General features: G+C 44.4%; 1 protein-coding gene across 1 annotated transcript; it reads right to left on the reverse strand.

Annotated features, from left to right (window-relative positions):
- On the reverse strand, positions 1 to 26,300 carry LOC121548526 (vacuolar protein sorting-associated protein 18 homolog). The gene is made up of 16 exons (XM_041859991.2): positions 25,868 to 26,300; positions 25,004 to 25,145; positions 20,050 to 20,141; positions 15,371 to 15,621; positions 14,836 to 15,015; positions 13,970 to 14,143; positions 13,622 to 13,747; positions 8,182 to 8,288; positions 5,881 to 6,163; positions 5,366 to 5,611; positions 4,877 to 5,011; positions 4,444 to 4,671; positions 4,037 to 4,177; positions 2,298 to 2,507; positions 1,562 to 1,801; positions 1 to 1,170 (listed from the first exon to the last, which is right to left on the reverse strand). The coding sequence occupies exons 1-16, from the start codon at positions 25,968 to 25,970 to the stop codon at positions 862 to 864; spliced, it is 2,967 nt and encodes a 988-aa protein (XP_041715925.2). The 5' UTR covers positions 25,971 to 26,300; the 3' UTR covers positions 1 to 861.

Consider the following 26,300-nt stretch of genomic DNA (forward strand, 5'->3'; position numbering starts at 1 on the left):
AACAGAATAAAATATTTGTTTAATTTTCATAGGTGCATTTTGCAAACCATAGCAAAGTGGGTCACATTGACCTGATCTCAGAGGGTGTCACAACAGAATAAACTGTTAGCCAATATAACAAGGGTGAAGAAAGTTCTCATGATGCCGTAAGTGACACTAATAACAAAAACTGTAGTTCTTTACATACATTTCATAGTACTATTCATGTCACTAGCCAGTGGAGCTAACTAATACCAGTTGATATTTATAAATATGCATTCAATTTCAGAGAAAATGTCACAAGTTAATTGTTAATTTAAACAGACGGGTGTAAAGATAGTGAACCGATCTTGTAATGCGTAATAAAGCTGTGTGTGTGACTGACATAGCTCAAAGCAGTTTTTTTTAAAAGCTTCGCAGAGAAATGAGAGAGAGAGAGAGAGACTGTAGAATATATCATGTTACGATTAGGGGAGAAGAGCTTATATAGGAGCGCCTGCATTCTTCCCCACTCCTGTGAGTCCCCATCACCAGGCACTGTGCAGCTGTGGCGATACGTCCCATTATCACAGAGAATAACAGCTGTTTCCTGGCCTATAGTACACACACAGCAATCTACACACTGGTCGTTTCCATTTCAGACAACACATGCTGCACATTTCAGTCATCATTTCAGCTATTTCTGAAAATAGACAAATCTATTTCAGCTCTCATAGGTTCAGACAGCTAAAGCCCATTTCACTAATTTCAGACCTTTTTCAGTCTAATTTTCCCCGCTCATATCAGGCAGTCCATTTCAGACCTAGTTCATTTCAGCGAGCCACCTCAAATCTGCCATTTCAGACCCATCCAGTTTCAGTGCCAAGCTGCCAACCATTTCACTCAGAGCCAGCTGGACTTCTCCTCCTCTAACTTCTGTGGATCAATAAACGGCTTGTCGATCGACTTGATCATCAGCTCGCCGCAGTACACACATTCACACGCGATGATGTCATCGATGTCAGACTTGATCTGCTCACGGCTGACCCCAGCGCTTCCTTTGCCCAGGCTGGCAGTGTCGTTCCCCTCCTCCTTCTCCTTCTCCTTGGGGGAGGGGCGGTGGCGAGACTTGGAGGCCTGAGTGGCTGCGGCCAGCTTCTTCTGCAGCTCACCTAGTTTAGTCTGCTTGTAAGTGGACAGGTGAGGGCTCACCTGAGGAAAGATACACCGTTACAGTATGTGAGGTCCATATATGGTAGTGAATAATAAATAGGTTATTGAACTATTGAATCTCCTGAAAGAAATGACATATTAGTTGTGATTATAAATGAGACATATCTTATGTTAATGTTTTTGGGATATCCCCCTCCAAGCCATTTTCCATCTGTATGTAGTGTACATCATTAACAAATGTATGTAGTAATGACCCGATGTCTCGGTTTGCATTGTTACATTGTTAGCCAACTCTTCATGAAATAGGGTCAAAGGTCGAGGTAAAAATGGTGTGCTACTGACCTACTGGTATGACCTCCTGGTATATATCGTTAGACAACCGTTCTTGAAATAGCTTCAAGGGTCAAATAAAAACGGTTTGCACACTGACCTCCAGGAAGAGGCAGTCGTAGTGGAACATGTGACCACAGAGGAACAGGTAGAAGGGTCTGTTGAGGAGGGGGAAGTCGCAGGCAGCGCATTTCTCCTGGCTCTCCACCACCCCGTACTTGTTCCTCATCTCCTGGATGTCCTCTCTGATCCGCTTGGCGCTCTCCGTCGCCTCCTCCATCTCCTGCTTCAGCTCGTCTATGTGCTGGTTGTACTCCTCTAAAGAGCTGCAGATAGCCTCCTGCAGGGGAGGGAGGGAGGGATATCGTTTTGTCAACTTCATTATCCTACATGGGGAAATTAATTTGGTTCCAACACGTCATACACACAATATATACACATATGCTTGCGATATGTTTGGATTTGCCTGGTACAACGAAACCAATGGAATAGTCACAAAAGTGCAAGATCCAAGGTAAATGAAGCGCACCTCAAACACTGAACTTAGTAGAATGTAACCTAGATAGTATAAAACACCCAGGTCCGATTACTTCTCTATGTACTTAGCCTCCAGTAGTTCAGTTGGTAGAGCATGGCGCTTGCAACGCCAGGGTTGTGTGTTCGATTCCCATGGGGGGGGGGGCCAGTATGAAAAATGTATGCACTCACTAACTGTAAGTCGCTCTGGATAAGAGTGTCTGCTAAATGACTAAAATGTAAAAATTGTGTGTAGAAGTGTCTTTGGGCTTAAGAAAAATGCTATATAAATCCAATGTATTATCTTTAACAGGGTAAACCTTGAAGTGGTCTATGGTGACGAAGTCTGGGAAGAAAGGCAGTATGTCTTCTATCTTCAGCAGGTTACAGCTGGACAGACAGTTCATGGCCTTCTTCACATCCTTCTCCTCCTGCACCACGTGACGGGCAATCTTCAGCCACAACTTCTTCCTCAACTCCTCGTCATCCTCAGGCAGGTCAGCACACGACTTGGCCAGGTCCACATCCACCTGGAATAATAATAATAATAATAATATTAATAATAATAATTCATTATTGTGTCCCTTTCGGGAAATGTATCTTGCATCTCAACAGCACAGGAGAAGAGTTACACACCAGCTGGTTTAGGAAAGCTCTCCCCCCCACCCCCCCCACCCCCCCAGTGCTGTGCGTAGCCAAAATAACAACATGCACGCTTGATAGATGCACTTTCAGATCCTGTTTTAACATTTACTCATGTAGACTAATACCACTTTCAGATCCTGTGAAAAAGTATTTGCCACCTTTCTGATTTTCTCTATTTTTGCATATTTTTTATACTGAATGTTATCATATCTTCAACCAAAACCTAATATTAGATAAAGGGAACCTGAGTTTAGAAAAAAAATAATAATAATAATAATTGGACGACATGAGGCAGGACTTTAAACGAGCAGTTCATGCTCGAAAACCCACAAATGTCGCTGAGTTAAAGCAGTTCTGCATGGAAGAGAGGGCCAAAATTCCTCCAGAGCGACGTGAGACTGATCAACAACTACAGGAAGTGTTTGGTTGGAGTCATTGCAGCTAAAGGTGGCAATTACATTAGGAATATGATCCCTTATTGATGTCACTTGTTAAATCCACTTCAAATCAGTGTAGATGAAGGGGAGGAGACGGTTAAAGGATGTATTTTACCCCCTTTTTCTCCCCAATTTCAATCTTGTCTCATCGCTGCAACTCCCCAACGGGCTCGGGAGGCGAAGGTCGAGTCATGCATCCTCGAAACATGACCCGCCAAACCACGCTTCTTAACACCCGCCCGCTTAACCCGGAAGCCAGCCGCACCAATGTGTCCGGCCCGCCACAAGGAGTCTCTAGAGCACGATGAGCCAAGTAAAGCCCCCCCCGGTCAAACCCTCCCCTAACCATGTTGGGCCAATTGTGCGCCGCCCTATGTGATACAGCTCGGGATCGAACCCGGGTCTGTAGTGACGCCTCTCAGGAGGCCCTCTGAAGAAGGATTTTTAAGCCTTGAGACAATTGAGACATGGATCGTGTATGTGTGCCATTCAGAGGGTGAATGGGCAAGACAGAATATTGAAGTGCCTTTGAACAGGGTATGGTAGTAGGTGCCAGGCGCACTGGTTTGAGTGTGTCAAACGCTCAACAGTTTCCCGTGTGTATCAAGAATGGTCCACCACCCAAAGGACGTCCAGCCAACTTGACACAACTGTGGGAAGCATTGGAGTCAACATGGGCCAGCATCCCTGTGGAACGCCTTCGACACCTTGTAGAGTCCGTGCCTCGATGAATTGAGGCTGTTCTGAGGGCAAAAGGGGGTGCAACTCAATATTAGGAAGGTGTTCCTAATGTTTTGTCCACTCGGTGTATACTGACGTAGACCAATAGCACTTTCAGATAACCTATATGACCGTGTAGCTCACTATTGGCACTTCCACTTTCTCATCTTGCATGTGTGGCTGTTACAACATCCCGTTAATATCACATGATCAAACATTTAGCTACATATTAAATCAAAACTGGCCAAGATACTCACTTGTAGAGCCAGATCGACAGCTTCCTCATACAGCCCCATGATCTTATAGACCAGAACACAGGCCTGGAGGAAGCCATGTTCCGCACACAGCCTCAGGGTGTACTTTAAGTCATAGTGGATGTCGGACGCGTGGGTACCAGCCTGTCAATAATAATAACAATAAATATCACTTTTTATTCATAATAATTCATTAACAATTAATGTGTTTATGTATATTTGATCAAGATACCCAAGGACACAGAGTAAATTAAGAATAAAATAGCAAATATAGGGAAAACATGACATTACAAAAAAAAAGAAAAGGTACATAATATAATTAGCATTTGGTCTGCGTCTCTATGGGTCCACAGTAGTGTACTACATAGGGGATAGGGTGCCATTTGGGACGGACGCAGCCTTGAACCTACCTGTTCCAGGTACCACAGGAGACTATCAGGCTTGTACTTGGCGTAGAGGGACAGCAGATAGTTGTGTATGGCCTCTTCTGTCACCGTGAGCTGGTAGACGCAGAACTCCATGTAGCGGATGGTCTCGTGGATCTGTTGTGTAGAACCCATCTGACTGTAGTTGACCAGGGCTGGGATCAGCTTCTTAGGTTCCAGCCTGCTGCCCATCTGGATCCAGGCATCTACCACCTTGTGATTATTAGAGGTATATTCATTCATTCCCCTTTCACAAATACACGTTGGCACTTTACATGCCATGAATTTCTACGAAAATGGACAATCAAGTATGGTATGGTATTGTATTGCATTTCAAACAGAATTGCAGTGTACTTGAACACAGACAACAATAAACAACAAAACATTTCAATGCAAGCAGATAAAATCGTTGCATCACCTTCTTAGGTATGTGTTGCATGAGGACGGGGGAGAACTTATAGAAGAGTTTCTCGTCGCAGTGCTTAGAGAGCACCTCCAGGGCGGCGCTATAGTCATCATGCTGACAGTGGTGGGAGATCACCCTCTCATAGTCCTAGAGAGATAAATAGATATAGATTCTTTATTAAAATGTCATGTCAAACAGTAGCACATAAACATACATACTTTACAAAACTGAAAATAAAGTCATCAGCCATAGAAAGTGTCCTAAACACGCCGCACCATTAGAGACCACCAAAAGATAGCAGCTATAAATACCACAATACAATCCCATGAATGAATAGCAGGGTTGGGGTCAATTCCATTTCAATTCCAGACAATTCAGGAAGTACACTCAAATTCAAATTCCGATTCTCTTCAATGCTTTTCAATGAGGACATTTTGGAATTGAAATGTGGATCCCTTTCTGACTTGAACCCAAGCCTGGATAAATAGCATCATAAGATACCTTCATGATGACAGAGAAGTAGACCATGTCGTCCACGTTGCCATGGCTAGCCAGCAGGTCATAGATGGTCGTACGGTTGTTATAGAGACACTCCTTGTGTTTGGAGCTACTGAGGAACTTCCGGAACTCATCACGCGTCTCCTGGAACACCCCATGTTTCCCATCATCTGATTCTAGAAGCCCCAGGCGGTTCAGGTAGAGCTCAGTCAGCCAGGTGACCAGTAAGGTGATCTGGGTCTTCTCACTCTGTTTCAATCAATCAATCAATCAATCAAATCAATCTTTATTGTCCCCAGAAGAAAAGTTGCTTTGCAAGCAGGGGTAACATGATAAAATAAAGTATCAAATATGACATGATAAAAATACACAGTTGAAAACAGACCACACAAAAGACAAACTATCTGGGGGGGGGTTGAGAAGTGAGCAGAAGACAAGCTTCCATTGTTCTCTGTAATGGACAAAGTTGTATGGTATTGAATTATAAACTTAGTCACAAAAACATAGAAACATCATACCTGTTTTAAATTATTGAGTTTCTTCAGCAGGAACTCTTTCAGAGCCTCGTCCTGTTTTGCCTCGATAAACTTCAAAGCAATCTCTTCAAAGTAGTTCTGGGTCAGGGCGTAGCACTTGGCACTCTCCAGGTAGCGTTTGTTCTGGAAGCAGTGCTCTGCCTCCTTAGCCAGGAGCATGTCCATGCACTCTGGCCGGTCCCGGCAGTACTCCTTAGCCAGGTCAAACTTGTTCATACTCATGTACATCTGCCACACATCCCTGGCTTCTCTCTGGATGTGGTATCTGGATTGAGAGAGAAAAAAATAAAAAATAAACATACTGTTGTACTTGTCACGCTTACTTGTCTTTTCTTTCTAGTCTGATTCCACAGATAGTGGCTGAACAAGGGTTTAACTGCCAATGGCAGATCTATCCTGATTCCACAGATAGTGGCTGAACAAGGTTTAACTGCCAATGGCAGATCTATCCTGATTCCACAGATAGTGGCTGAACAAGGTTTAACTGCCAATGGCAGATCTATCCTGATTCCACAGATAGTGGCTGAACAAGGTTTAACTGCCAATGGCAGATCTAGCCTGATTCCACAGATAGTGGCTGAACAAGGTTTAACTGCCAATGGCAGATCTAGCCTGATTCCACAGATAGTGGCTGAACAAGGTTTAACTGCCAACGGCAGATCTAGCCTGATTCCACAGATAGTGGCTGAATAAGGTTTAACTGCCAACGGCAGATCTAGCCTGATTCCACAGATAGTGGCTATTGTAAAGGATTTACTGCCAATGGCAGTGATATCAAATAGAATGTATTGTGGTCCTCTGTAGCTCAATTGGTAGAGCATGGAGCTTGTAACGCCAGGGTAGTGGGTTCGATCCCCGGGACCACCCATACGTAAAAATGTATGCGCACATGACTGTAAGTCGCTTTGGATAAAAGCGTCTGCTAAATGGCATATTATTTTTATTATTATTATTATTATTATAATACACTGCTCAAAAAAATAAAGGAAACACTTAAACAACACATCCTAGATCTGAATGAATGAAATAATCTTATTAAATACTTTTTTCTTTACATAGTTGAATGTGCTGACAACAAAATCACACAAAAATTATCCATGGAAATCAAATTTATCAACCCATGGAGGTCTGGATTTGGAGTCACCCTCAAAATTAAAGTGGAAAACCACACTACAGGCTGATCCAACTTAAAACAAGTCAAAATGAGGCTCAGTAGTGTGTGTGGCCTCCACGTGCCTGTATGACCTCCCTACAACGCCTGGGCATGCTCCTGATGAGGTGGCGGATGGTCTCCTGAGGGATCTCCTCCCAGACCTGGACTAAAGCATCCGCCAACTCCTGGACAGTCTGTGGTGCAACGTGGCGTTGGTGGATGGAACGAGACATGATGTCCCAGATGTGCTCAATTGGATTCAGGTCTGGGGAACGGGCGGGCCAGTCCATAGCATCAATGCCTTCCTCTTGCAGGAACTGCTGACACACTCCAGCCACATGAGGTCTAGCATTGTCTTGCATTAGGAGGAACCCAGGGCCAACCGCACCAGCATATGGTCTCACAAGGGGGTCTGAGGATCTCATCTCGGTACCTAATGGCAGTCAGGCTACCTCTGGCGAGCACATGGAGGGCTGTGCGGCCCCCCAAAGAAATGCCACCCCACACCATGACTGACCCACCGCCAAACCGGTCATGCTGGAGGATGTTGCAGGCAGCAGAACGTTCTCCACGGCATCTCCAGACTCTGTCACGTCTGTCACATGTGCTCAGTGTGAACCTGCTTTCATCTGTGAAGAGCACAGGGCGCCAGTGGCGAATTTGCCAATCTTGGTGTTCTCTGGCAAATGCCAAACGTCCTGCACAGTGTTGGGCTGTAAGCACAACCCCCACCTGTGGACGTCGGGCCCTCATATCACCCTCATGGAGTCTGTTTCTGACCGTTTGAGCAGACACATGCACATTTGTGGCCTGCTGGAGGTCATTTTGCAGGGCTCTGGCAGTGCTCCTCCTGTTATAGCGGGTGTAGCGAAATGCTTGTGCTTCTAGCTCCGACAGTGCAGTAATATCTAACAAGTAATATCTAACAATTTCACAACATATACCCAACACACACAAATCTAGTAAGGAATGGAATTTAAGAGCATATACATATATGGACAAGCAATGACAGTGATATGGCCGTGATATGCGGTTGTTTTGCCGATCTTAGTTGAATGCACTAATTGTAAGTCTCTCTGGGCAGGAGTGTCTGTTAAATGACTAAAATATAAAATGGAATGTAAACATACCTAAAGACAGCCTTCTCAGTGTAAATCCACACCAGGCCTCCTGCAGGATCTTTGATCATTTTCTTCAGGGTGCCAAACTTATCAGGGAAAACGTCCTCGTACACCACCTGTCAATCAATCAATTTAAATATATTCATAAAGGGGGCCCTAGTCAAAAGCAGTGCACTAAATCAAATAACATTTCATTGGTCATATGTTATCACAGGTGCAGTGACATACTTATGTTTCTAGCTCCAATAATGCAGTAATGACAAACAATACACACAAGTCCAAAAAATATTTAAAAAAAAGAAAGAAATCAAGAAATATCAGAACGAGCAAATGTCAGAGTCTGGAATATATACAGTACCAGTCAAAAGTTTGGACACACTTACTTATTGAAGGGTTTCTCTTTATTTTTACTATTTTCTACATTGTAGAATAATAGTGAAGACATCAAAACTATGAAATAACACATATGGAATCATGTAGTAACCAAAAAAGTGTTAAACAAATCAAAATATTTTATATTTGAGATTCTTCAATGTATCCACCCTTTGTCTTGATGATAGCTTTGCACACTCTTGGCATTCTCTCAACCAGCTTCATGAGGAATGCTTTTCCAACAGTCTTGAAGGAGCTCCCACATATGCTGAGCACTTGTTGGCTGCTTTTCCTTCACTCTGCGGTCCAACTCATCCCAAACCATCCCAATTGGGTTGAGGTCGGGGGATTGTGGAGGCCAGGTCATCTGATGCAGCACTCCATCACTCTCCTTGGTCAAATAGCCCTTACACAGCCTGGTGTGTTTTGGGTTATTGTCCTGTTGAAAAACAAATTATAGTCCCACTAAGCGCAAACCAGATGGGATGGCGTATCGCTGCAGAATGCTGTGGTAGCCATGCTGGTTAAGTGTGCCTTGAATTCGAAATAAATCATCACAGACAGTGTCACCAGCAAAGCACCCCCACACCATCACACCTCCTCCTCCATGCTTCACAGTGGGAACCACACATGCGGAGATCATCCGTTCACCTACTCTGCGTCTCACAAAGACACGGCAGTTGGAACCAGAAATCTCAAATTTAGACTAATAAGACCAAAAGGACAGATTTCCACCGGTCTAATGTCCATTGCTCGTGTTTCTTGGACCAAGCAAGTCTCTTCTTCTTATTGGTGTCCTTTAGTAGTGGTTTCCTTGCAGCAATTCGACCATGAAGGCCTGATTTACACAGTCTCTGAATAGTTGATGTTGAGATGTGTCGGTTGCGACCGGGAGACTCATGGGCGGCGCACAACGCCGCGCCACACGCCGGCTGCGACAGAGCCTGGATTCGAACCAGGATCTCTAGTGGCACAGTTAGCACTGCGATGCAGTGCCTTAGACCACTGCGCCACTCAGGAGTCAACTGAGTGGTCCTCTGTAGCTCAACTGGTAAGAGCACGGCGCTTGTAACGCCAAGGTAGTGGGTTCGATCCCCGGGACCACCAAAAAAATAATAATGTATGCACGCATGACTAAGTCGCTTTGGATAAAAGCGTCTGCTAAATGGCATATTATTATTATTATTATTATTATTGAACTCTGTGAAGCATATATTTGGGCTGCTATCTGAGGTGCAGTTAACTCTAATGAATGTATCCTCTGCAGCAGAGGTAACTCTGGGTCTTCCTTTCCTGTGGCGGTCCTCATGAGAGCCAGTTTCAATCATAGCGCTTGATGGTTTTTGCGACTGCACTTGAAGAAACGTTCAAAGTTCGTGGAAATGTTCTGGATTGACTGACCTTCATGTCTTAAAGTAATGATGGACTGTCGTTTCTCTTTGCTTATTTGAGCTGTTCTTGCCATAATATGGACTTGGTCTTTCACCAAATAGGGCTTTCTTCTGTATACCACCCCTACCTTGTCACAACACAACTGATTGGCTCAAACGCATTAAGAAGGAAAGAAAGTCCACAAATTAACTTTTAACAAGGCACACCTGTTAATTGAAATGCATTCCAGGTGACAATCTCATGAAGCTGGAAGAGTGTGCATCTCGTGAAGAGTGTGCAAAGCTGTCATCAAGGCAAAGGGTGGCTACTTTGAAAAATCTCAAATATAACACTTTGTTGGTTACTACATTACTCCATATGTGTTATTTCATAGTTTTGATGCCTTCACTATTATTCTACAATGTAGAAAATAGTAAAAATAAAGAAAAACCCTGGAATGAGTAGGTGTGTCCAAACCTTTGACTGGTACTGTGTGTGTGTATATAAACTCAGCAAAAAAAGAAACGTCCTCTCACTGTCAACTGTGTTGATTTTCAGCAAACTTAACATGTGTAAATATTTGTAAGAACATAACAAGATTCAACAACTGAGACATAATCACAGAGATGTGACTAACAGAAATTGAATAATGTGTCCCTGAACATGGGGGGGGTATCAAAATCAAAAGTCAGTCAGTATCTGGTGTGGTCACCAGCTGCATTAAGTACTGCAGTGCATCTCCTCCTCATGGACTGCACCAGATTTGCCAGTTCTTGCTGTGAGATGTTACCCTACTCTTCCACCAAGGCACCTGCAAGTTCCCAGACATTTCTGGAGGGAATGGCCCTGGCCCTAGCCCTCACCCACCGATCCAACAGGTCCCAGACGTGCTCAATGGGATTGAGATCCGGGCTCTTCGCTGGCAATGGCAGAACACTGACATTCCTGTCTTGCATGAAATCACGTGCAGAATGAGCAGTATGGCTGGTGGCATTGTCATGCTGGAGGGTCATGTCAGGATGAGCCTGCAGGAAGGGTACCACATGAGGGAGGAGGATGTCTTCCCTGTAATGCACATCGTTGAGATTGCCTGCAATGACAACAAGCTCAGTCCGATGATGCTGTGACACACCGCCCCAGACCATGACGGACCCTCCACCTCCAAATCGATCCCGCTCCAGAGTACAGGCCTCGGTGTAACGCTCATTCCTTCGACGATAAACGCAAATCCGACCATCACCCCAAGGGAGACAAAACCACGACTCGTCAGTGAAGAGCACTTTTTGCCAGTCCTGTCTGGTCCAGCGACGGTGGGTTTGGGTCCATAAGCGACGTTGTTGCCGGTGATGTCTGGTGAGGACCTGCCTTACAACAGGCCTACAAGCCCTCAGTCCAGCCTCTCTCAGCCTATTGCGGACAGTCTGAGCACTGATGGAGGGATTGTGCGTTCCTGGTGTAACTCGGGCAGTTGTTGTTGCCATCCTGTATCTGTCCCGCAGGTGTGATGTTCGGATGTACCGATCCTGTGCAGGTTTTGTTACACGTGGTCTGCCACTGCGGGGACGATCAGCTGTCCGTCCTGTCCCCCTGTAGCGCTGTCTTAGGCGTCTCACAGTACGGACATTGCAATTTATTGCCCTGGCCACATCTGCAGTCCTCATGCCTCCTTGCAGCATACCTAAGGCATGTCCACGCAGATGAGCAGGGACACTGGGCATCTTTCTTTTGGTGTTTTTCAGAGTCAGTAGAAAGGCCTCTTTAGTGTCCTAAGTTTTCATAACTGTGACCTTAATTGCCTACCGTCTGTAAGCTGTTAGTATCTTAACGACCGTTCCCACTCAGGTTGTACCTGCTTTAAGTTACAGTTTTAACAGTGGCCAAGTAGGCTACTGTGGCTATTTGATCATAATGTAGGCCTACTGGAGTGGCCTACAATCAAAAACAATGGAGAGAAATGCATCCCATAACGTTTTATCATGGAAATAGCAGTTCTATCATTCAGCCTACAGTAGCAGCCAATGTGTGGTGTTCAATGTAGGCCTACATTCCATGAGACTTTTGAAAAACAACATTCAGGACTTGACATTAACCTGTTTATCCACTTGTCCTTCAGACAAGGAGGTGACTGAAAATGTTGTGTTGTTTGATGCAAGAACCCACTTTACAAAATAAAAATTATTATTATTCTCATACCATTATTACAGAGAATCAGACAAATTATGCTACCCTCTGCCTATTGGCTACTTAGCTTCTTCAAGACCGTCTCAAAATACAACAATGCCCCTTTAAGACATAAAAAAAAAGCTCTTTACCCGACTTGCTTTTTCAAAGATATCTAGAAATGCACACATTTTGTGCTCTTGTAGGAAGTAACCACTCCCCCATTGTTGACTAGAAATGATCTATAACTGGGCTAATAACTCACTAACTAGCAAAGGATATGAACAAATGTGCACAGGTGGTTACATGCAGCTATCGCTTTGATCTAAAAACAAGCGCATCTACTCGCGACCGCTCATGCTGTAAAAACAGTCCAGTTCAAAGTAAATCGAACAGATCCATATATGGCAATGGCTATTTGCATATAGTCCTACTGCAGCTCTGATTGGTTATGGCGCAACGGTCTGTGTACAGTATGGGCCTGAGTCGTGTCTGTCATTGCAATAGAATCCTACTCCAATGCGCTCTGCCTACAAGAAAATCTCTTGCACAGTTAGCTTTGCATACTTAAGTCTTGCAAAGTTTATTTTGTTTCGGTATGTTACATTGAAAGTGGCTCTTATTGCGTTGATTCGAGCACAATTCCCACAGTAGAGAGAAACGTTGATAGTGTTAACTAAAGGGGAAAACTCTAGAGAGTTGAGTGAAGTTCAATCTCGTGCTTCTCTGCACGGGCTGATATTTCTTCTGCACGGCAGTCCGATGGGAGCTGTGCATGCCCGCAGCTTAGAGGGAACATTGGTCTGGAGTCTCTGCCACAAACGTCTCGTGTCTGAGCTGGTGAATTGCGACTCCACTTTTCTGAACTGTCGTTTTGCCTCCGATTGCCTTACGGAGGTCATAGCTGGTCTGGTTGTACATGTCCATGTTCCCAGTCACCCTGCCGTGGTTAAATGCTGTGGTTCGCGCTTTCAGTTTTGCTCTAATACTGCCATCTGTCCACGGTTTTTGGTTTGGATAAGTTCTAATCTTCACAGTGGGAACAACATTCTCTATGCATACGTCAATACTATTCAAAGAGGCAACCCGGAACATATCCCAGTCCTTGTGATCAAAACAATCTTGAACCCTAGATTCCGATTGGTCAGACCAACGTTGAACAGTTCATAGTAGTGCACTACTTCATAGTGCACTTCTTTTGACCAGAGCTCTCATCAAAAATAGTGCACTATTTTTTACATCAGCAGTTGTCACAAAGTGCTTTTACAGTAACCTGGCCTACACCTTTTACAGTAACCTGGCCTACACCTTTTACAGTAACCTGGCCTACACCTTTTACAGTAACCTGGCCTACACCATTTACAGTAACCTGGCCTACACCTTTTACAGTAACCTGGCCTACACCTTTTACAGTAACCTGGCCTACACCTTTTACAGTAACCTGGCCTACACCTTTTACAGTAACCTGGCCTACACCTTTTACAGTAACCTGGCCTACACCTTTTACAGTAACCTGGACTAAGCAGCAGCAGAGTCAGAGGCTCACCTGTCCGTTGAGGGTGCAGATGGCCTTGACGCGGTCAGGGAGGAGGAGTAGAAAGTGGAACTGAGTCAACACGATGGAGATGGGCTTGTTGAAACTAAAGTCTATGTCTGGGGTGTAATCCCACACCTGATGGAGAGAGAAAGAAAGTATTATAGTTTTTTTGTTAAATCAGCAATTTGAATTTCAAGACTACAATATAATTGTTTTGAAAGACCAATGACAAAATGTATTTAATAGACCTTCAGAACACACACATCACCTGTGGGGATCTTACTTCTACAGCACATCAAACCTGAAAGTATACTAGCCTAAATATAAAGTACTTTATAATAGTATAGAAAACAGTACCTGCACATCACTGAGCAGTGAGTCCAGCCTGACGTAGTCCAGCTGACCGTAGAGAACTCCATTACCCATCATCCATGCGAAGGCCTTGGGGCAGGACCTGAGCTTGGAAGTGTAGAAGGTGATCTCACTGTAGCCCATGTTAAAGGGAAACTCCTGGAAGCTGGGCAGCAGCTCCTAGTAGTAATAAAGGCATAACCTCTTATAAGCATTGTTATAAGACATTATAACGGCTTATACATGCTTATAACAAATGATAACTCATTATACTTCTGGAAACTGGGCATCAGCTTTATATTTAAGCAATAAGGCCCGGGGGGGTGTGTTATATGGACAATATACCACGGCTAAGGGCTGTTCTTATGCACGACGCAATGCGGAATGCCTAGATACAGCCCTTCGCTGTGGTATATTGGCCATATACACCACAAACCCCCAAGGTGCCTTATTGCTATTATAAACTGGTTACAAATGTAATTAGAGCAGTAAAAATAAATATTTTGTCATACCCATGGTATACGGTCTGATATACCACGGCTGTCAGCCAATCAGCATTCAGGGCCTGAACCACCCAGTTTATAAAACAAGTTCTAACAACAAATATAACAATGAATGGCATAGTTGCTAGAAGTCATTAGAGAAGTGAGAAAAGTGCATAAAGTGTAAATGGACAGGTATAGTATGAAGTGAAATAGTCATTTATCTGGTTTGCGTCCGAAATGGAGCCATATTCACTTCTATTTCCTATCAAGTGCACTACTTTAGGCCAGACCTTCAAAAGGCTCTGACCAAAAGTAGTGCACTATATAGTGAATAGGTTGCCATTTGGGCTCCAAGCCCTGTTGTCTAAAGAAGCTGCTGTAACAGACCTGGTTCTGTGAGAAGATGGAGCTGAAGCCTTGCTGCTCTGAACCGTCTGCCACGCGACCTACGAACTGGAACAGGCGCTTCCTGGTGGTGGCGATGATGAAGACTTTAGACTCCAGACCTCGCTCCACCTCCATACAGCATACTGGAGCTGGCTTCCCATCCTCCTCCAGGGAATGGACCTGTGTTTCAATTACATACATGACTCATTATAATAAGGACTAGTTCTGCAAACATATTTTCTAAATGCTACATCAAATACAGTAACAAAAGCTGTTAACAAAAGCTTGCAGCCTGCGGATAAGTTCACATGAAGGAGTGTAACTAAATCAGCATTGATTAATTAGTTTGAATGTCAAAGAGGTTTGATTAGCATGGCTTTCCATGGGTTCAAGCTAAAAAAACATTATCTTGGGGCGATGCTGTATTTTGTCACTCATGTTTATTTTCAGATCCCATCACTGACCTGTTTGAAGTAGCCTACTGTGTGTGTGTGTGTGTGTGTGTGTGTGTGTGTGTGTGTGTGTGTGTTCTCACCTGTTTGAAGTACTGGTCAGGGTTGGTGTTAAACAGGCTTCCCTCTGAAGCAGAGATCTCAGCCTCGAAGATGATTCCCTGGCTGGTTCCCACTAGGATGGGCCCAGTGTTGGTCTCGGTCCCCAGTAGCTTGTTCCAGCCTAGACTCTCTATGAGGTGTCCTCTCCAGCGGGACAGAGACCTCACCTTCTGGGTGTTCCTGTTCAGATACAGACACTCACTGGTACTGAGAGAAATCACCAGGTGGGACCCTGCAGGGGAGGAGAGGGGAGAGCAGTGTTAGATCTGGTACTGAGAGATCACCAGGTGGGACCCTGCAGGGGAGGAGAGGGGAGAGCAGTGTTAGATCTGGTACTGAGAGAAATCACCAGGTGGGACCCTGCAGGGGAGGAGAGGGGAGAGCAGTGTTAGATCTGGTACTGAGAGATCACCAGGTGGGACCCTGCAGGGGGGGAGAGCAGTGTTAGATCTGGTACTGAGAGATCACCAGGTGGGACCCTGCAGGGGAGGAGAGGGGAGAGCAGTGTTAGATCTGGTACTGAGAAATCACCAGGTGGGACCCTGCAGGGGAGGAGAGGGGAGAGCAGTGTTAGATCTGGTACTGAGAGATCACCAGGTGGGACCCTGCAGGGGAGGAGAGGGGAGAGCAGTGTTAGATCTGGTACTGAGAGATCACCAGGTGGGACCCTGCAGGGGAGGAGAGAGGAGAGCAGTGTTAGATCTGGTACTGAGAGATCACCAGGTGGGACCCTGCAGGGGAGGAGAGAGGAGAGCAGTGTTAGATCTGGTACTGAGAGATCACCAGGTGGGACCCTGCAGGGGAGGAGAGGGGAGAGCAGTGTTAGATCTGGTACTGAGAGATCACCAGGTGGGACCCTGCAGGGGAGGAGAGAGGAGAGCAGTGTTAGATCTGGTACTGAGAGATCACCAGGTGGGACCCTGCAGGGGAGGAGAGGGGAGAGCAGTGTTAGATCTGGTACTGAGAGATCACCAGGTGGGACCCTGCAGGGGAGGAGAGAGGAGAGCAGTGTTAGATCTGGTACTGAGAGATCACCAGGTGGGACCCTGCAGGGGAGGAGAGGGGAGAGCAGTGTTAGATCTGGTACTGAGAGATCACCAGGTGGGACCCTGCAGGGGAGGAGAGAGGAGAGCAGTGTTAGATCTGGTACTGAGAGATCACCAGGTGGGACCCTGCAGGGGAGGAGAGGGGAGAGCAGTGTTAGATCTGGTACTGAGAGATCACCAGGTGGGACCTTGCAGGGGAGGAGAGGGGAGAGCAGTGTTAGATCTGGTACTGAGAGAAATCACCCGGTGGGACCCTGCAGGGGAGGAGAGGGGAGAGCAGTGTTAGATCTGGTACTGAGAGATCACCAGGTAGGACCCTGCAGGGGAGGAGAGGAGAGAGCAGTGTTTGAACTGTGTAATGACTGATGTAATACTATGGAATAATCAGTAACACATATATTATCAGTGGTTTATTGCCGCCGTAAACTATGTTTGCAGCAGTCAGTCCGTATTTCAGTTTCACTACGTTGTAACTTTGGGTGGCCTCAGCTAAGTGCATCAGCAGCTGGCTTGATACTGCACTGACTCAGAACAGACAGCTGCTTCATTAATAAGAAACTTGTTGAGGCCTCCTGATTGGCGCAGCGGTCTAAGGCACCGCATCGCAGTGCTTGAGGCGTCACTACAGACCCGGGTTCAATCCCAGGTTGTCACAACCGGCAGTGACCGGGAGTCCCATAGGGCGGCGCACAATTGGCCCAGCGTCGTCCAGGTTAGGGGAGGGTTTGGCCGGCGGGGCTTTACTTGGCTAATCGCGCTCTAGCAACTCCTTGTGGCGGGCCGGGCGCCTGCAGGCTGACTTCGGTCATCAGTTGAACGGTGTTTCCTCCGACACATTGGTGCTACCGGGTTAAGCGGGCGGATGTTAAAAAGCACGGTTTGGCGGGTCATGTTTCGGAGAACGCATGACTCAACCTTCGACTCTCCCGAGCCCGTTGGGGAGTTGCAGCGTTGAGACAAGTTCAAAATTGGGGAGAAAAATGGGGTAAAACACAACAACAAAAAATTGCTTATGGAAGGAGCATTGCATTTAGTGTTGCATTAGCTGTTTGGTTATCTCTTTTGCTTCATATAAATGACTGGCTCAGGCTTAGAGCTAGCAAGATAATGCTGGACAGGTTTTCATGCGCATTATAAAAACTTCAGAAATACAACTTCTTTAAGCACTAAACTCCTTAGCTTGATGTACAATTGCGCGACTAAGACCTCGGTCAAAACGTCTAAATACATTTCGGATTTATTTTCATTTATTCTATTTTTTAGAGCAAAGTTGTAGTAACTATGTTGTTGCTTGGTAACACGCTGAGATTAATGGGAAGAACTTGCTGCTAAGGGCAAGGAGTCGGCACAGGATGCCCACTCGAACAAAGAGGCCTCTGAAGGACGCAGTGGAGTCCTCAATGACTCGACAACTAGTGTTTGAGATTGACTCGTGAACATGCATATCGAGTGATCAAAGTGTTCGGTTTGAGATTCAGCCTACAGTGGGGAAAAAAAGTATTTAGTCAGCCACTATTTTTGCAAGTTCTCCCACTTAAAAAGATGAGAGAGGCCTGTAATTTTCATCATAGGTACACGTCAACTATGAAAGACAAATTGAGAAAAAAAAATCCAGAAAATCACATTGTAGGATTTTTTATGAATTTATTTGCAAATTATGGTGGAAAATAAGTATTTGGTCACCTACAAACAAGCAAGATTTCTGGCTCTCACAGACCTGTAACTTCTTCTTTAAGAGGCTCCTCTGTCCTCCACTCGTTACCTGTATTAATGGCATCTGTTTGAACTTGTTTTCAGTATAAAAGACACCTGTCCACAACCTCAAACAGTCACACTCCAAACTCCACTATGGCCAAGACCAAAGAGCTGACAAAGGACACCAGAAACAAAATTGTAGACCTGCACCAGGCTGGGAAGACTGAATCTGCAATAGGTAAGCAGCTTGGTTTGAAGAAATCAACTGTGGGAGCAATTATTAGGAAATGGAAGAAATACAAGACCACTGATAATCTCCCTCGATCTGGGGCTCCACGCAAGATCTCACCCCGTAGGGTCAAAATGATCACAAGAACGGTGAGCAAAATCCCAGAACCACACGGGGGGGACCTAGTGAATGACCTGCAGAGAGCTGGGACCAAAGTAACAAAGCCTACCATCAGTAACACACTACGCCGCCAGGGACTCAAATCCTGCAGTGCAAGACGTGTCCGCCTGCTTAAGCCAGTACATGTCCAGGCCTGTCTGAAGTTTGCTAGAGTGCATTTGGATGATCCAGAAGAGGATTGGGAGAATGTCATATGGTCAGATGAAACCAAAATAGAACTTTTTGGTAAAAACTCAACTCGTCGTGTTTGGAGGACAAAGAATGCTGAGTTGCATCCAAAGAACACCATACCTACTGTGAAGTATCGGGGTGGAAACATCATGCTTTGGGGCTGTTTTTCTGCAAAGGGACCAGGACGACTGATCCGTGTAAAGGAACGAATGAATGGGGCCATGTATCGTGAGATTTTGAGTGAAAACCTCCTTCCATCAGCAAGGGCATTGAAGATGAAACGTGGCTGGGTCTTTCAGCATGACAATGATCCCAAACACACCGCCCGGGCAATGAATGAGTGGCTTCGTAAGAAGCATTTCAAGGTCCTGGAGTGGCCTAGCCAGTCTCCTGATCTCAACCCCATAGAAAATCTTTGGAGGGAGTTGAAAGTCTGTGTTGCCCAGCGACAGCCCCAAAACATCACTGCTCTAGAGGAGATCTGCATGGAGGAATGGGCCAAAATACCAGCAACAGTGTGTGAAAACCTTGTGAAGACTTACAGAAAACGTTTGACCTGTGTCATTGCCAACAAAGGGTATATAACAAAGTATTGAGAAACTTTTGTTATTGACCAAATACTTATTTTCCACCATAATTTGCAAATACATTCATTAAAAATCCTACAATGTGATTTTCTGGATTTTTTTTCCTCATTTTGTCTGTCATAGTTGACGTGTACCTATGATGAAAATTACAGGCCTCTCTCATCTTTTTAAGTGGGAGAACTTGCACAATTGGTGGCTGACTAAATACTTTTTTTCCCCACTGTATTTCAGTATACACCAAAATATAAATGTACGAGTATTGGGAATTGAATTGGTACAGACGTTTCTGTCATTAATTTGGGGTACTAATTAGATTAACCATAATGGTGTGACGATTACTCACATTAATTAGCTATGAATAAAAATGCCAAACTCTGGTGATAATTTACCTGATAAGTACCCCTATGGAAAACGTATCAGTCAGCACAATTACTCATCCGACAATGAGGTAAAACATGAATGAATTGGAGGATCCTGATGAGGACCATTCCATCTCTGGGAGTACTGTGCTGGTATTCTACTTTATTTTCCTGCTCCCTGGTTCTCACCTGTGGGGTCCAGGAAGAGCTCCCTGGTTCTCACCTGTGGGGTCCAGGAAGAGCTCCCTGGTTCTCACCTGTGGGGTCCAGGAAGAGCTCCTTGGTTCTCACCTGTGGAGTCCAGGAAGAGCTCCCTGGTTCTCACTTCTGGGGTCCAGGAAGAGCTCCCTGGTTCTCACCTGTGGAGTCAAAGAAGAGCTCGCTGGTTCTCACCTGTGGGGTCCAAGAAGAGCTTGTGTACTCTGCTGTCATCCTTCCTCCCCAGTTCTATCTGGTTGGGCTGGTCTGGCTTGGCAAGGTCAATCCTGGAACAACATACAGAGGAAAACTTTATAAACTCCTTTATAAAGTAATGTTCACTCATCTTAGACACCAATACGGTACATGCAGAGAGGGATAGGGACATAATACTTTGGTACAGTTAGAAACTACTCTCACAGTAATGATATACTTTGCACACGAACCGCCGCCCGTTTGGAGTAAGAAATCATGAATGTATTCGTATACCTCTTGGACAGGGGTTGGTTGGGCCTTTCTGCGGCATGCTTGTAAGGCTCTGATTGTCCACAAGGGGTCACAATGTCCTTCTTAATTGTCCAGTCTTTAATCTTTGTCATGTAGTCCCGAACAGAACTACAGCATAGATTTTTCTTCCCGTCGCTCTTGAAGTTGCGTCTTTGAAGATAGGCTAGCCAGCTGTGTCGATGGTCCCCAGTGGGGTGATGAGAGTAGCGTAATAGGATGGTTTGAAAAGAGTAGTAGAATGGTCCCACTTAAATTCTCTTTTCTAGATACGGTACTTATGACAGCTAATCAGCCGTACCAGTGATTGTCCGGGAGGGGAGTTTTCTTCTCTACCTCGTGTTGAGATTCGCTTTGAACGTGAGCTGCAGCTCGACGTCTTTCTGGTCTCATATGTTCCAACCATTTTTAACGTGTAGCGGCTGCTTCACGTCTTTCTGGTCTGATATGTTAATTCGTAACCCATCCTTTTATACACTCTGCTCGAAAGGGCCGGTTCCGTCAGGCTGACACGCTCTCTGACCTCACTCGGGGGCGTGACTACTTACTGTGCAAAGCTTATGGAAAACAATTATCTCTTATAGCGTTCTCAAATCCCTCTCTTAACAAAAATACTTTAATCATTTTTCATATTACATGCACAACGTTTAGGATGGAAACTTCCTACATGTAGTGGGTATACTTTCCAAGTTACAGTATTTCCTTTATAACATTTGTAATGACATCACAAAAGAACTAACCAAATGACATTAGTGTTATGTAGATTGCCTCCGACCATTCCACACGTTCTATGTTGGAAATATTGTTCCAGTACTTGCTTTTCAACGTGTTAATGTTTCAGTGGGAAAAAGTCTGCTAAAAAAATACATTCCTTAGGGGATCTTGAGGAGAGCATGGGCCTTCTCCCTTGATTTACGACCGGGCGTGAGCTGTTAACCCCCCTCTACGGGTGAGAGGGGGTCTGATTGAAGTTATTCATTGCACACCTGATCTGACCTATTTGGATTCTCGTGGACAGTCATGACATTATCATCATCATTATACCAATCCAATGTTTCACAGTAGGCACTCAAATCAACACCATGATAATCCTTTACCGATCACCCTGAATGACTGACATGATCAATCCTTAACCCTTTAATCCAATCACTTAGCGATCACATCGAGATACAAACTGCACCATTCACACGTTCGGTTCTTCTCACACAGATAGGCATGAGTGACAGGGCCAATGTTCCTTCAAAAAAATTAGGCACTGAGCAAATTTCACGTCTTGTGAACAGAAACTTGTGAGTATTCTGTGCAACTTCCAGCGCATGTTTACTGTGAACACTGAAGTAACAGTTTTATGGTGTGGCCAAGTAGGCTACTGTGGATATTTGAGCATAATGTAGGCCTATAAGAGTGGCCTATCATCAAAACCAATAGAGCCTATTTATTTCTATGACATAGCGTACAATAGCCTATATATGGTGTTCAATGCAGGTATTTGTATTTATTATGGATCCCCATTAGCTGCTGCCAAGGCAGCAGCTACTCTTCCTGGGGTCCGGCAAAATTAAGGCAGTTATACCATTTTTAAAACATTCATAACATAATTCACAACACACTAAGTGTGTGCCCTCAGGCCCATACCCCACTACCACATATGTACAACACAAAATCCATGTGTATGTGTGTGTATAGTGCGTATGTTATCATGTGTGTGTATGCATGTTTGTGTTGCTTCACATTTTACATTTACATTTTAGTCATTTAGCAGACGCTCTTATCCAGAGCGACTTACAGGAGCAATTAGGGTTAAGTGCCTTGCTCAAGGGCACATTTACGTCATTTAGCAGACGCTCTTATCCAGAGTGACTCACCAATTGGTGCGTTCACCCTATAGCCAGTGGGATAATCACTTAAAAATTGTTTTGTTTTTTTTGTTTTTTTTGGGGGGTAGAAGGATTACTTTATCCTATCCCAGGTATTCCTTAAAGAGGTGGGGTTTCAAATGTCTCCGGAAGGTGGTGAGTGACTCCGCTGTCCTGTCCTTCACAGTCCCCGCTGTTCCATAAGGTGTATTTGTGTCTGTTTTTAAAAAATCTGATTCTACTGCTTGCATCAGTTACCTGATGTGGAATAGAGTTCCATGTAGTCATGGCTCTATGTAGTACTGTACGCCTCACATAGTCTGTTCTGGACTTGGGGACTGTGAAGAGACCTCTGGTGAGATGTCTTGTGGGGTATGCATGGGTGTCTGAGCTGTGTGCTAGTCGTTTAAACAGACAGCTCGGTGCCTTCAACATGTCAATACCTCTCACAAATACAAGTAGTGATGAAGTCAATATCTCCTTTACTTTGAGCCAGGAGAGATTGACATGCTCTCTGTGTACATCCAAGGGCCAGCCGTGCTGCCCTGTTCTGAGCCAATTGCAATTTTCCTAAGTCCCTCTTTGTGGCACCTGACCACACGACTGAACAGTAGTCCAGGTGCGACAAAACTAGAGCCTGTAGGACCTGCCTTGTTGATAGTGCTGTTAAGAATGCAGCGCTTTATTATAGACAGACTTCTCCCCATCCTAGCTACTGTTGTATCAATATGTTTTGACCATGACAGTTTGCAATCCAGGGTTACTCCAAGCAGTTTAGTCACCTTAACTTGCTCAATTTCCACATACTTTATTACAAGATTTAGTTGAGATTTAGGGTTTAGTGAATGATTTGTTCCAATACATTGCTTTTAGTTTTTGAAATATGTAGGACTAACTTATTCCTTGCCACCCATTCTGAAACTAACTGCAGCTCTTTGTTAAGTGTTGCAGTCATTTCATTTCCTGTAGTAGCTGACGTGTATAGTGTTGAGTCATCCGCATACATAGACACACTGGCTTTACTCAAATCCAGTGGCATGTAGTTAGTAAAGATTGAAAAAAGTAAGGGGCCTAGACAGCTGCCCTGGGGAATTCCTGATTCTACCTGGATTATGTTGGAGATGCTTCCATTAAAGAACACCCTCTGTGTTCTGTTAGACGGGTAACTCTTTATCCACAATATAGCAGGGGGTTTAAAGCCATAACCTGAAGTCTAACAAAACAGCCCCCACAAACTTTTCATCATCAATTTCTCTCAGCCAATCATCAGTCATTTGTGTACGTGCTGTGCTTGTTGAATGTCCTTCCCTATAAGCGTGCTGAAAGTCTGTTGTCAATATGTCTACTGTAAAATAGCATTGTATCTGGTCAAAATAAATTCTAAAACTTTACTAAGGGTTGGTAACAGGCAGATTGGTCGGCTATTTGAGCCAGTAAAGGGGGCTTTACTATTCTTAGGTAGCGGAATGACTTTTGCTTCCCTCCAGGCCTGAGGGCTCACACTTTCTAGTAGGCTTAAATTGAAGATATGGCAAATAGGAGTGGCAATATCGTCTGCTATTATCCGGAGTAATTTTCCATCAAAGTTGTCAGACCCCGGTGGCTTGTCATTGTTGATAGACAATCTTTTCACCTCTTCCACGCTCACTTTACTGAATTCAAAATTACAATTCTTGCCTTTCATAATTTGTTCAGATATACTTGGATGTGTAGTGTCAGTGTTTGTTGCTGGCATGAAACTTTCTAAAAACATGTGAGGCTTGACATTAACCTTTTTAGCCACTTACACAAGTAGGACTGATGTTTTACTGGTCTGTAACACCATAGGCCAAATAGGTGACTGAAAATAGCATTTTATTGTGTTGTATGATGCAAGAAACCAATTTATAAAATAAAATCAATTATTATCACCATACAGTCAATTAGACAGAAATGTAGGCCACCCTCTCTCTGCATGATGGCTTCTTTCCAAATTCCAGCCTCTCAAAATACAACACTGCCACTTTAAGACATAAACCAGCTATTTACCAGACTCATTTTTCAAAAACAGCTAGAAATGTAGGCCTACAAGTTTTGTCCTCTTTTAGGACGCAATCACTCTCCCATTGCTAACTAATAATTCACTATATATCTGGGCTAATAACTTGCAAAGAATATCAACAAACGTGCACACGTCACTATGCGCTCTGAGCTGATAAACGCATCCACCCACGACCGGAAAAACACCACTTGTAGGCTACCGGTCAGAATTCTCCTCCGATGCGCCAGACATCTGTCTATAATGAGTTGCTCATGTCTTCGCCCTAACAATGGAAGTTGTTGTCCCAAAGGCGTGAAGGCAGGCGACAAGCTTAGGTCCAAAATAAGCCCATAGAAATGCATTGGGCTTATTTTATACAGATTTTGGCCTCTCGCTTAACCTCTCTGGATGCGCAATGTCTACAACAAAATCACTAACTCAATCTTGCAATGTTAGATTTGTTTGCATTCAAAGGGGGGTGATACTATGTTGATTCGATCACAAGTCCCACAGAGGAAAATGTTGATATAAATATAGTGTAAACTAACAGGGTGAACTCAGTGAAGTTCAAACTTGTGCGTCTCTCTGCGCGGGCAGGTATTTCTTCTGCGTGGCAGTCCTGGAGCCAGGACTCCCTCACACACACACACACACACACACACACACACACACACACACACACAGCTTAGAGGGAACATTGGACAGGGCTATTCACAACACCATGAAAACACTGGATCACTAGGGTGTTGCAGATAAAAGTGTCCCCTACCTCAGAAGAGTGTCCTTCCCTAAACTCATGCATAGCTGATTGTTGCAGACAGCGAAGTGGTTGATCTTCTCTGGGGGTGAGAAATCAATCCTCTGTTTGTTGAATATCGGTTTCTCCTCTTCTAGTCTCACATTCACAAACCCTGCAAAGAATCAGAAGCAACTATTAATATTGTCACTTATCATGTCAATCATCATCGCTAGCCCACTAATGGCCTAAATGAGGCTAACATTACTCCTTATAGTCCAAGGACCTTACATGTTCTGTTTAGAGGCGAATTGGCTCTGTCAGCCAAAACAGCCAAATACTCAATCTAAACATCAATCGATTCTCAATTCCGGTACGGTTCTAGAAACATAAAGCCCTCTGCTTTCATATCACATCAAAATTATTTTACAAATGCAAAATATACACTTACTCTACACTGTTTTAATAGGGTTTAACACAGTTGCAGCCAGTAATTTTCAGTGGCATCCGTCTTCCATTTACACACCGGTGTTCAGAGACGCAGATATAAATAACCCTTTAACCAAACTCCCTCGTACAGAAGACGCCTTCGTCCAATGACTCTTATGTGTAAAGTAATGGAACTGAGAGTCATGGTCAAGGGCTAGGTCAGAAGATACTTTCGTCAATACGCACTAAAGGTAGTTCGCTAGCTAGCGTTTATGAATGCGCTACATAATTGCCAACATCGATTCCATATTATCAAATCGGTATCAAGCGGAACATTAATACATATAATAATTCTACTAGCTATATTAAAGTAATTCGGTGCATAAATTCAACAATAAAGATAGTCCAAACAATAGAGCCTTATCATAAACAGACCCATTTGAAAGGCCCGTAGCCTCGCCTCAGTACCTGAGTGTGTTATGCCGATGTTGGCTGCAGACAGGCGGCTACTGTGTTGCACAGGGTGCCTGATGCTCTGCGAGTCTTCGTATTCATCCAGGATAGAAGACATTGCAAAACGTAGGTGTGATCTAAAACAGAGAAACCCTAACTAACAGCTAACTTAACTGCTACAAAGTCAGATCATGAGATGGCATGATGACTGGACTAGCTATTAGCTAACAAGGTGGCTAGCTTTCTGGAGTCTGCAACGACCCCAATCTGTTTCGTGATAAAGGATTCAGAATTAAAGCGTAAGTTACTCTACATGAAAGAAAACTGCATTATCTAAAAACAGTCAAAACATGCTAATTGGGTGTAGCTTCCAGATAATTTACAAATGCACAGAAAGGGGGGAACCAGTGTGTAGTCAGGTGATCTTGGCACCAAAATCATGTGATGA

This window comes from Coregonus clupeaformis, unplaced genomic scaffold, assembly GCF_020615455.1.
Source record: "Coregonus clupeaformis isolate EN_2021a unplaced genomic scaffold, ASM2061545v1 scaf0141, whole genome shotgun sequence".
Lineage (NCBI taxonomy): Eukaryota > Metazoa > Chordata > Actinopteri > Salmoniformes > Salmonidae > Coregonus > Coregonus clupeaformis.

What these genes read in the sequence shown, in the direction of transcription:
- LOC121548526 (XM_041859991.2), bottom strand. Translation starts at nt 25,970, where the DNA reads ATGTCTTCTATCCTGGATGAATACGAAGACTCGCAGAGCATCAGGCAC. An exon ending in CACTGCTCAGTGATGTGCAG is followed by an intron (nt 13,748 to 13,969) that starts GTACTGTTTTCT and finishes TCTCTCCATCAG; the next exon opens with GTGTGGGATTACACCCCAGA. An exon ending in TCTGCACCCTCAACGGACAG is followed by an intron (nt 8,289 to 13,621) that starts GTGAGCCTCTGA and finishes ATTGATTGACAG; the next exon opens with GTGGTGTACGAGGACGTTTT.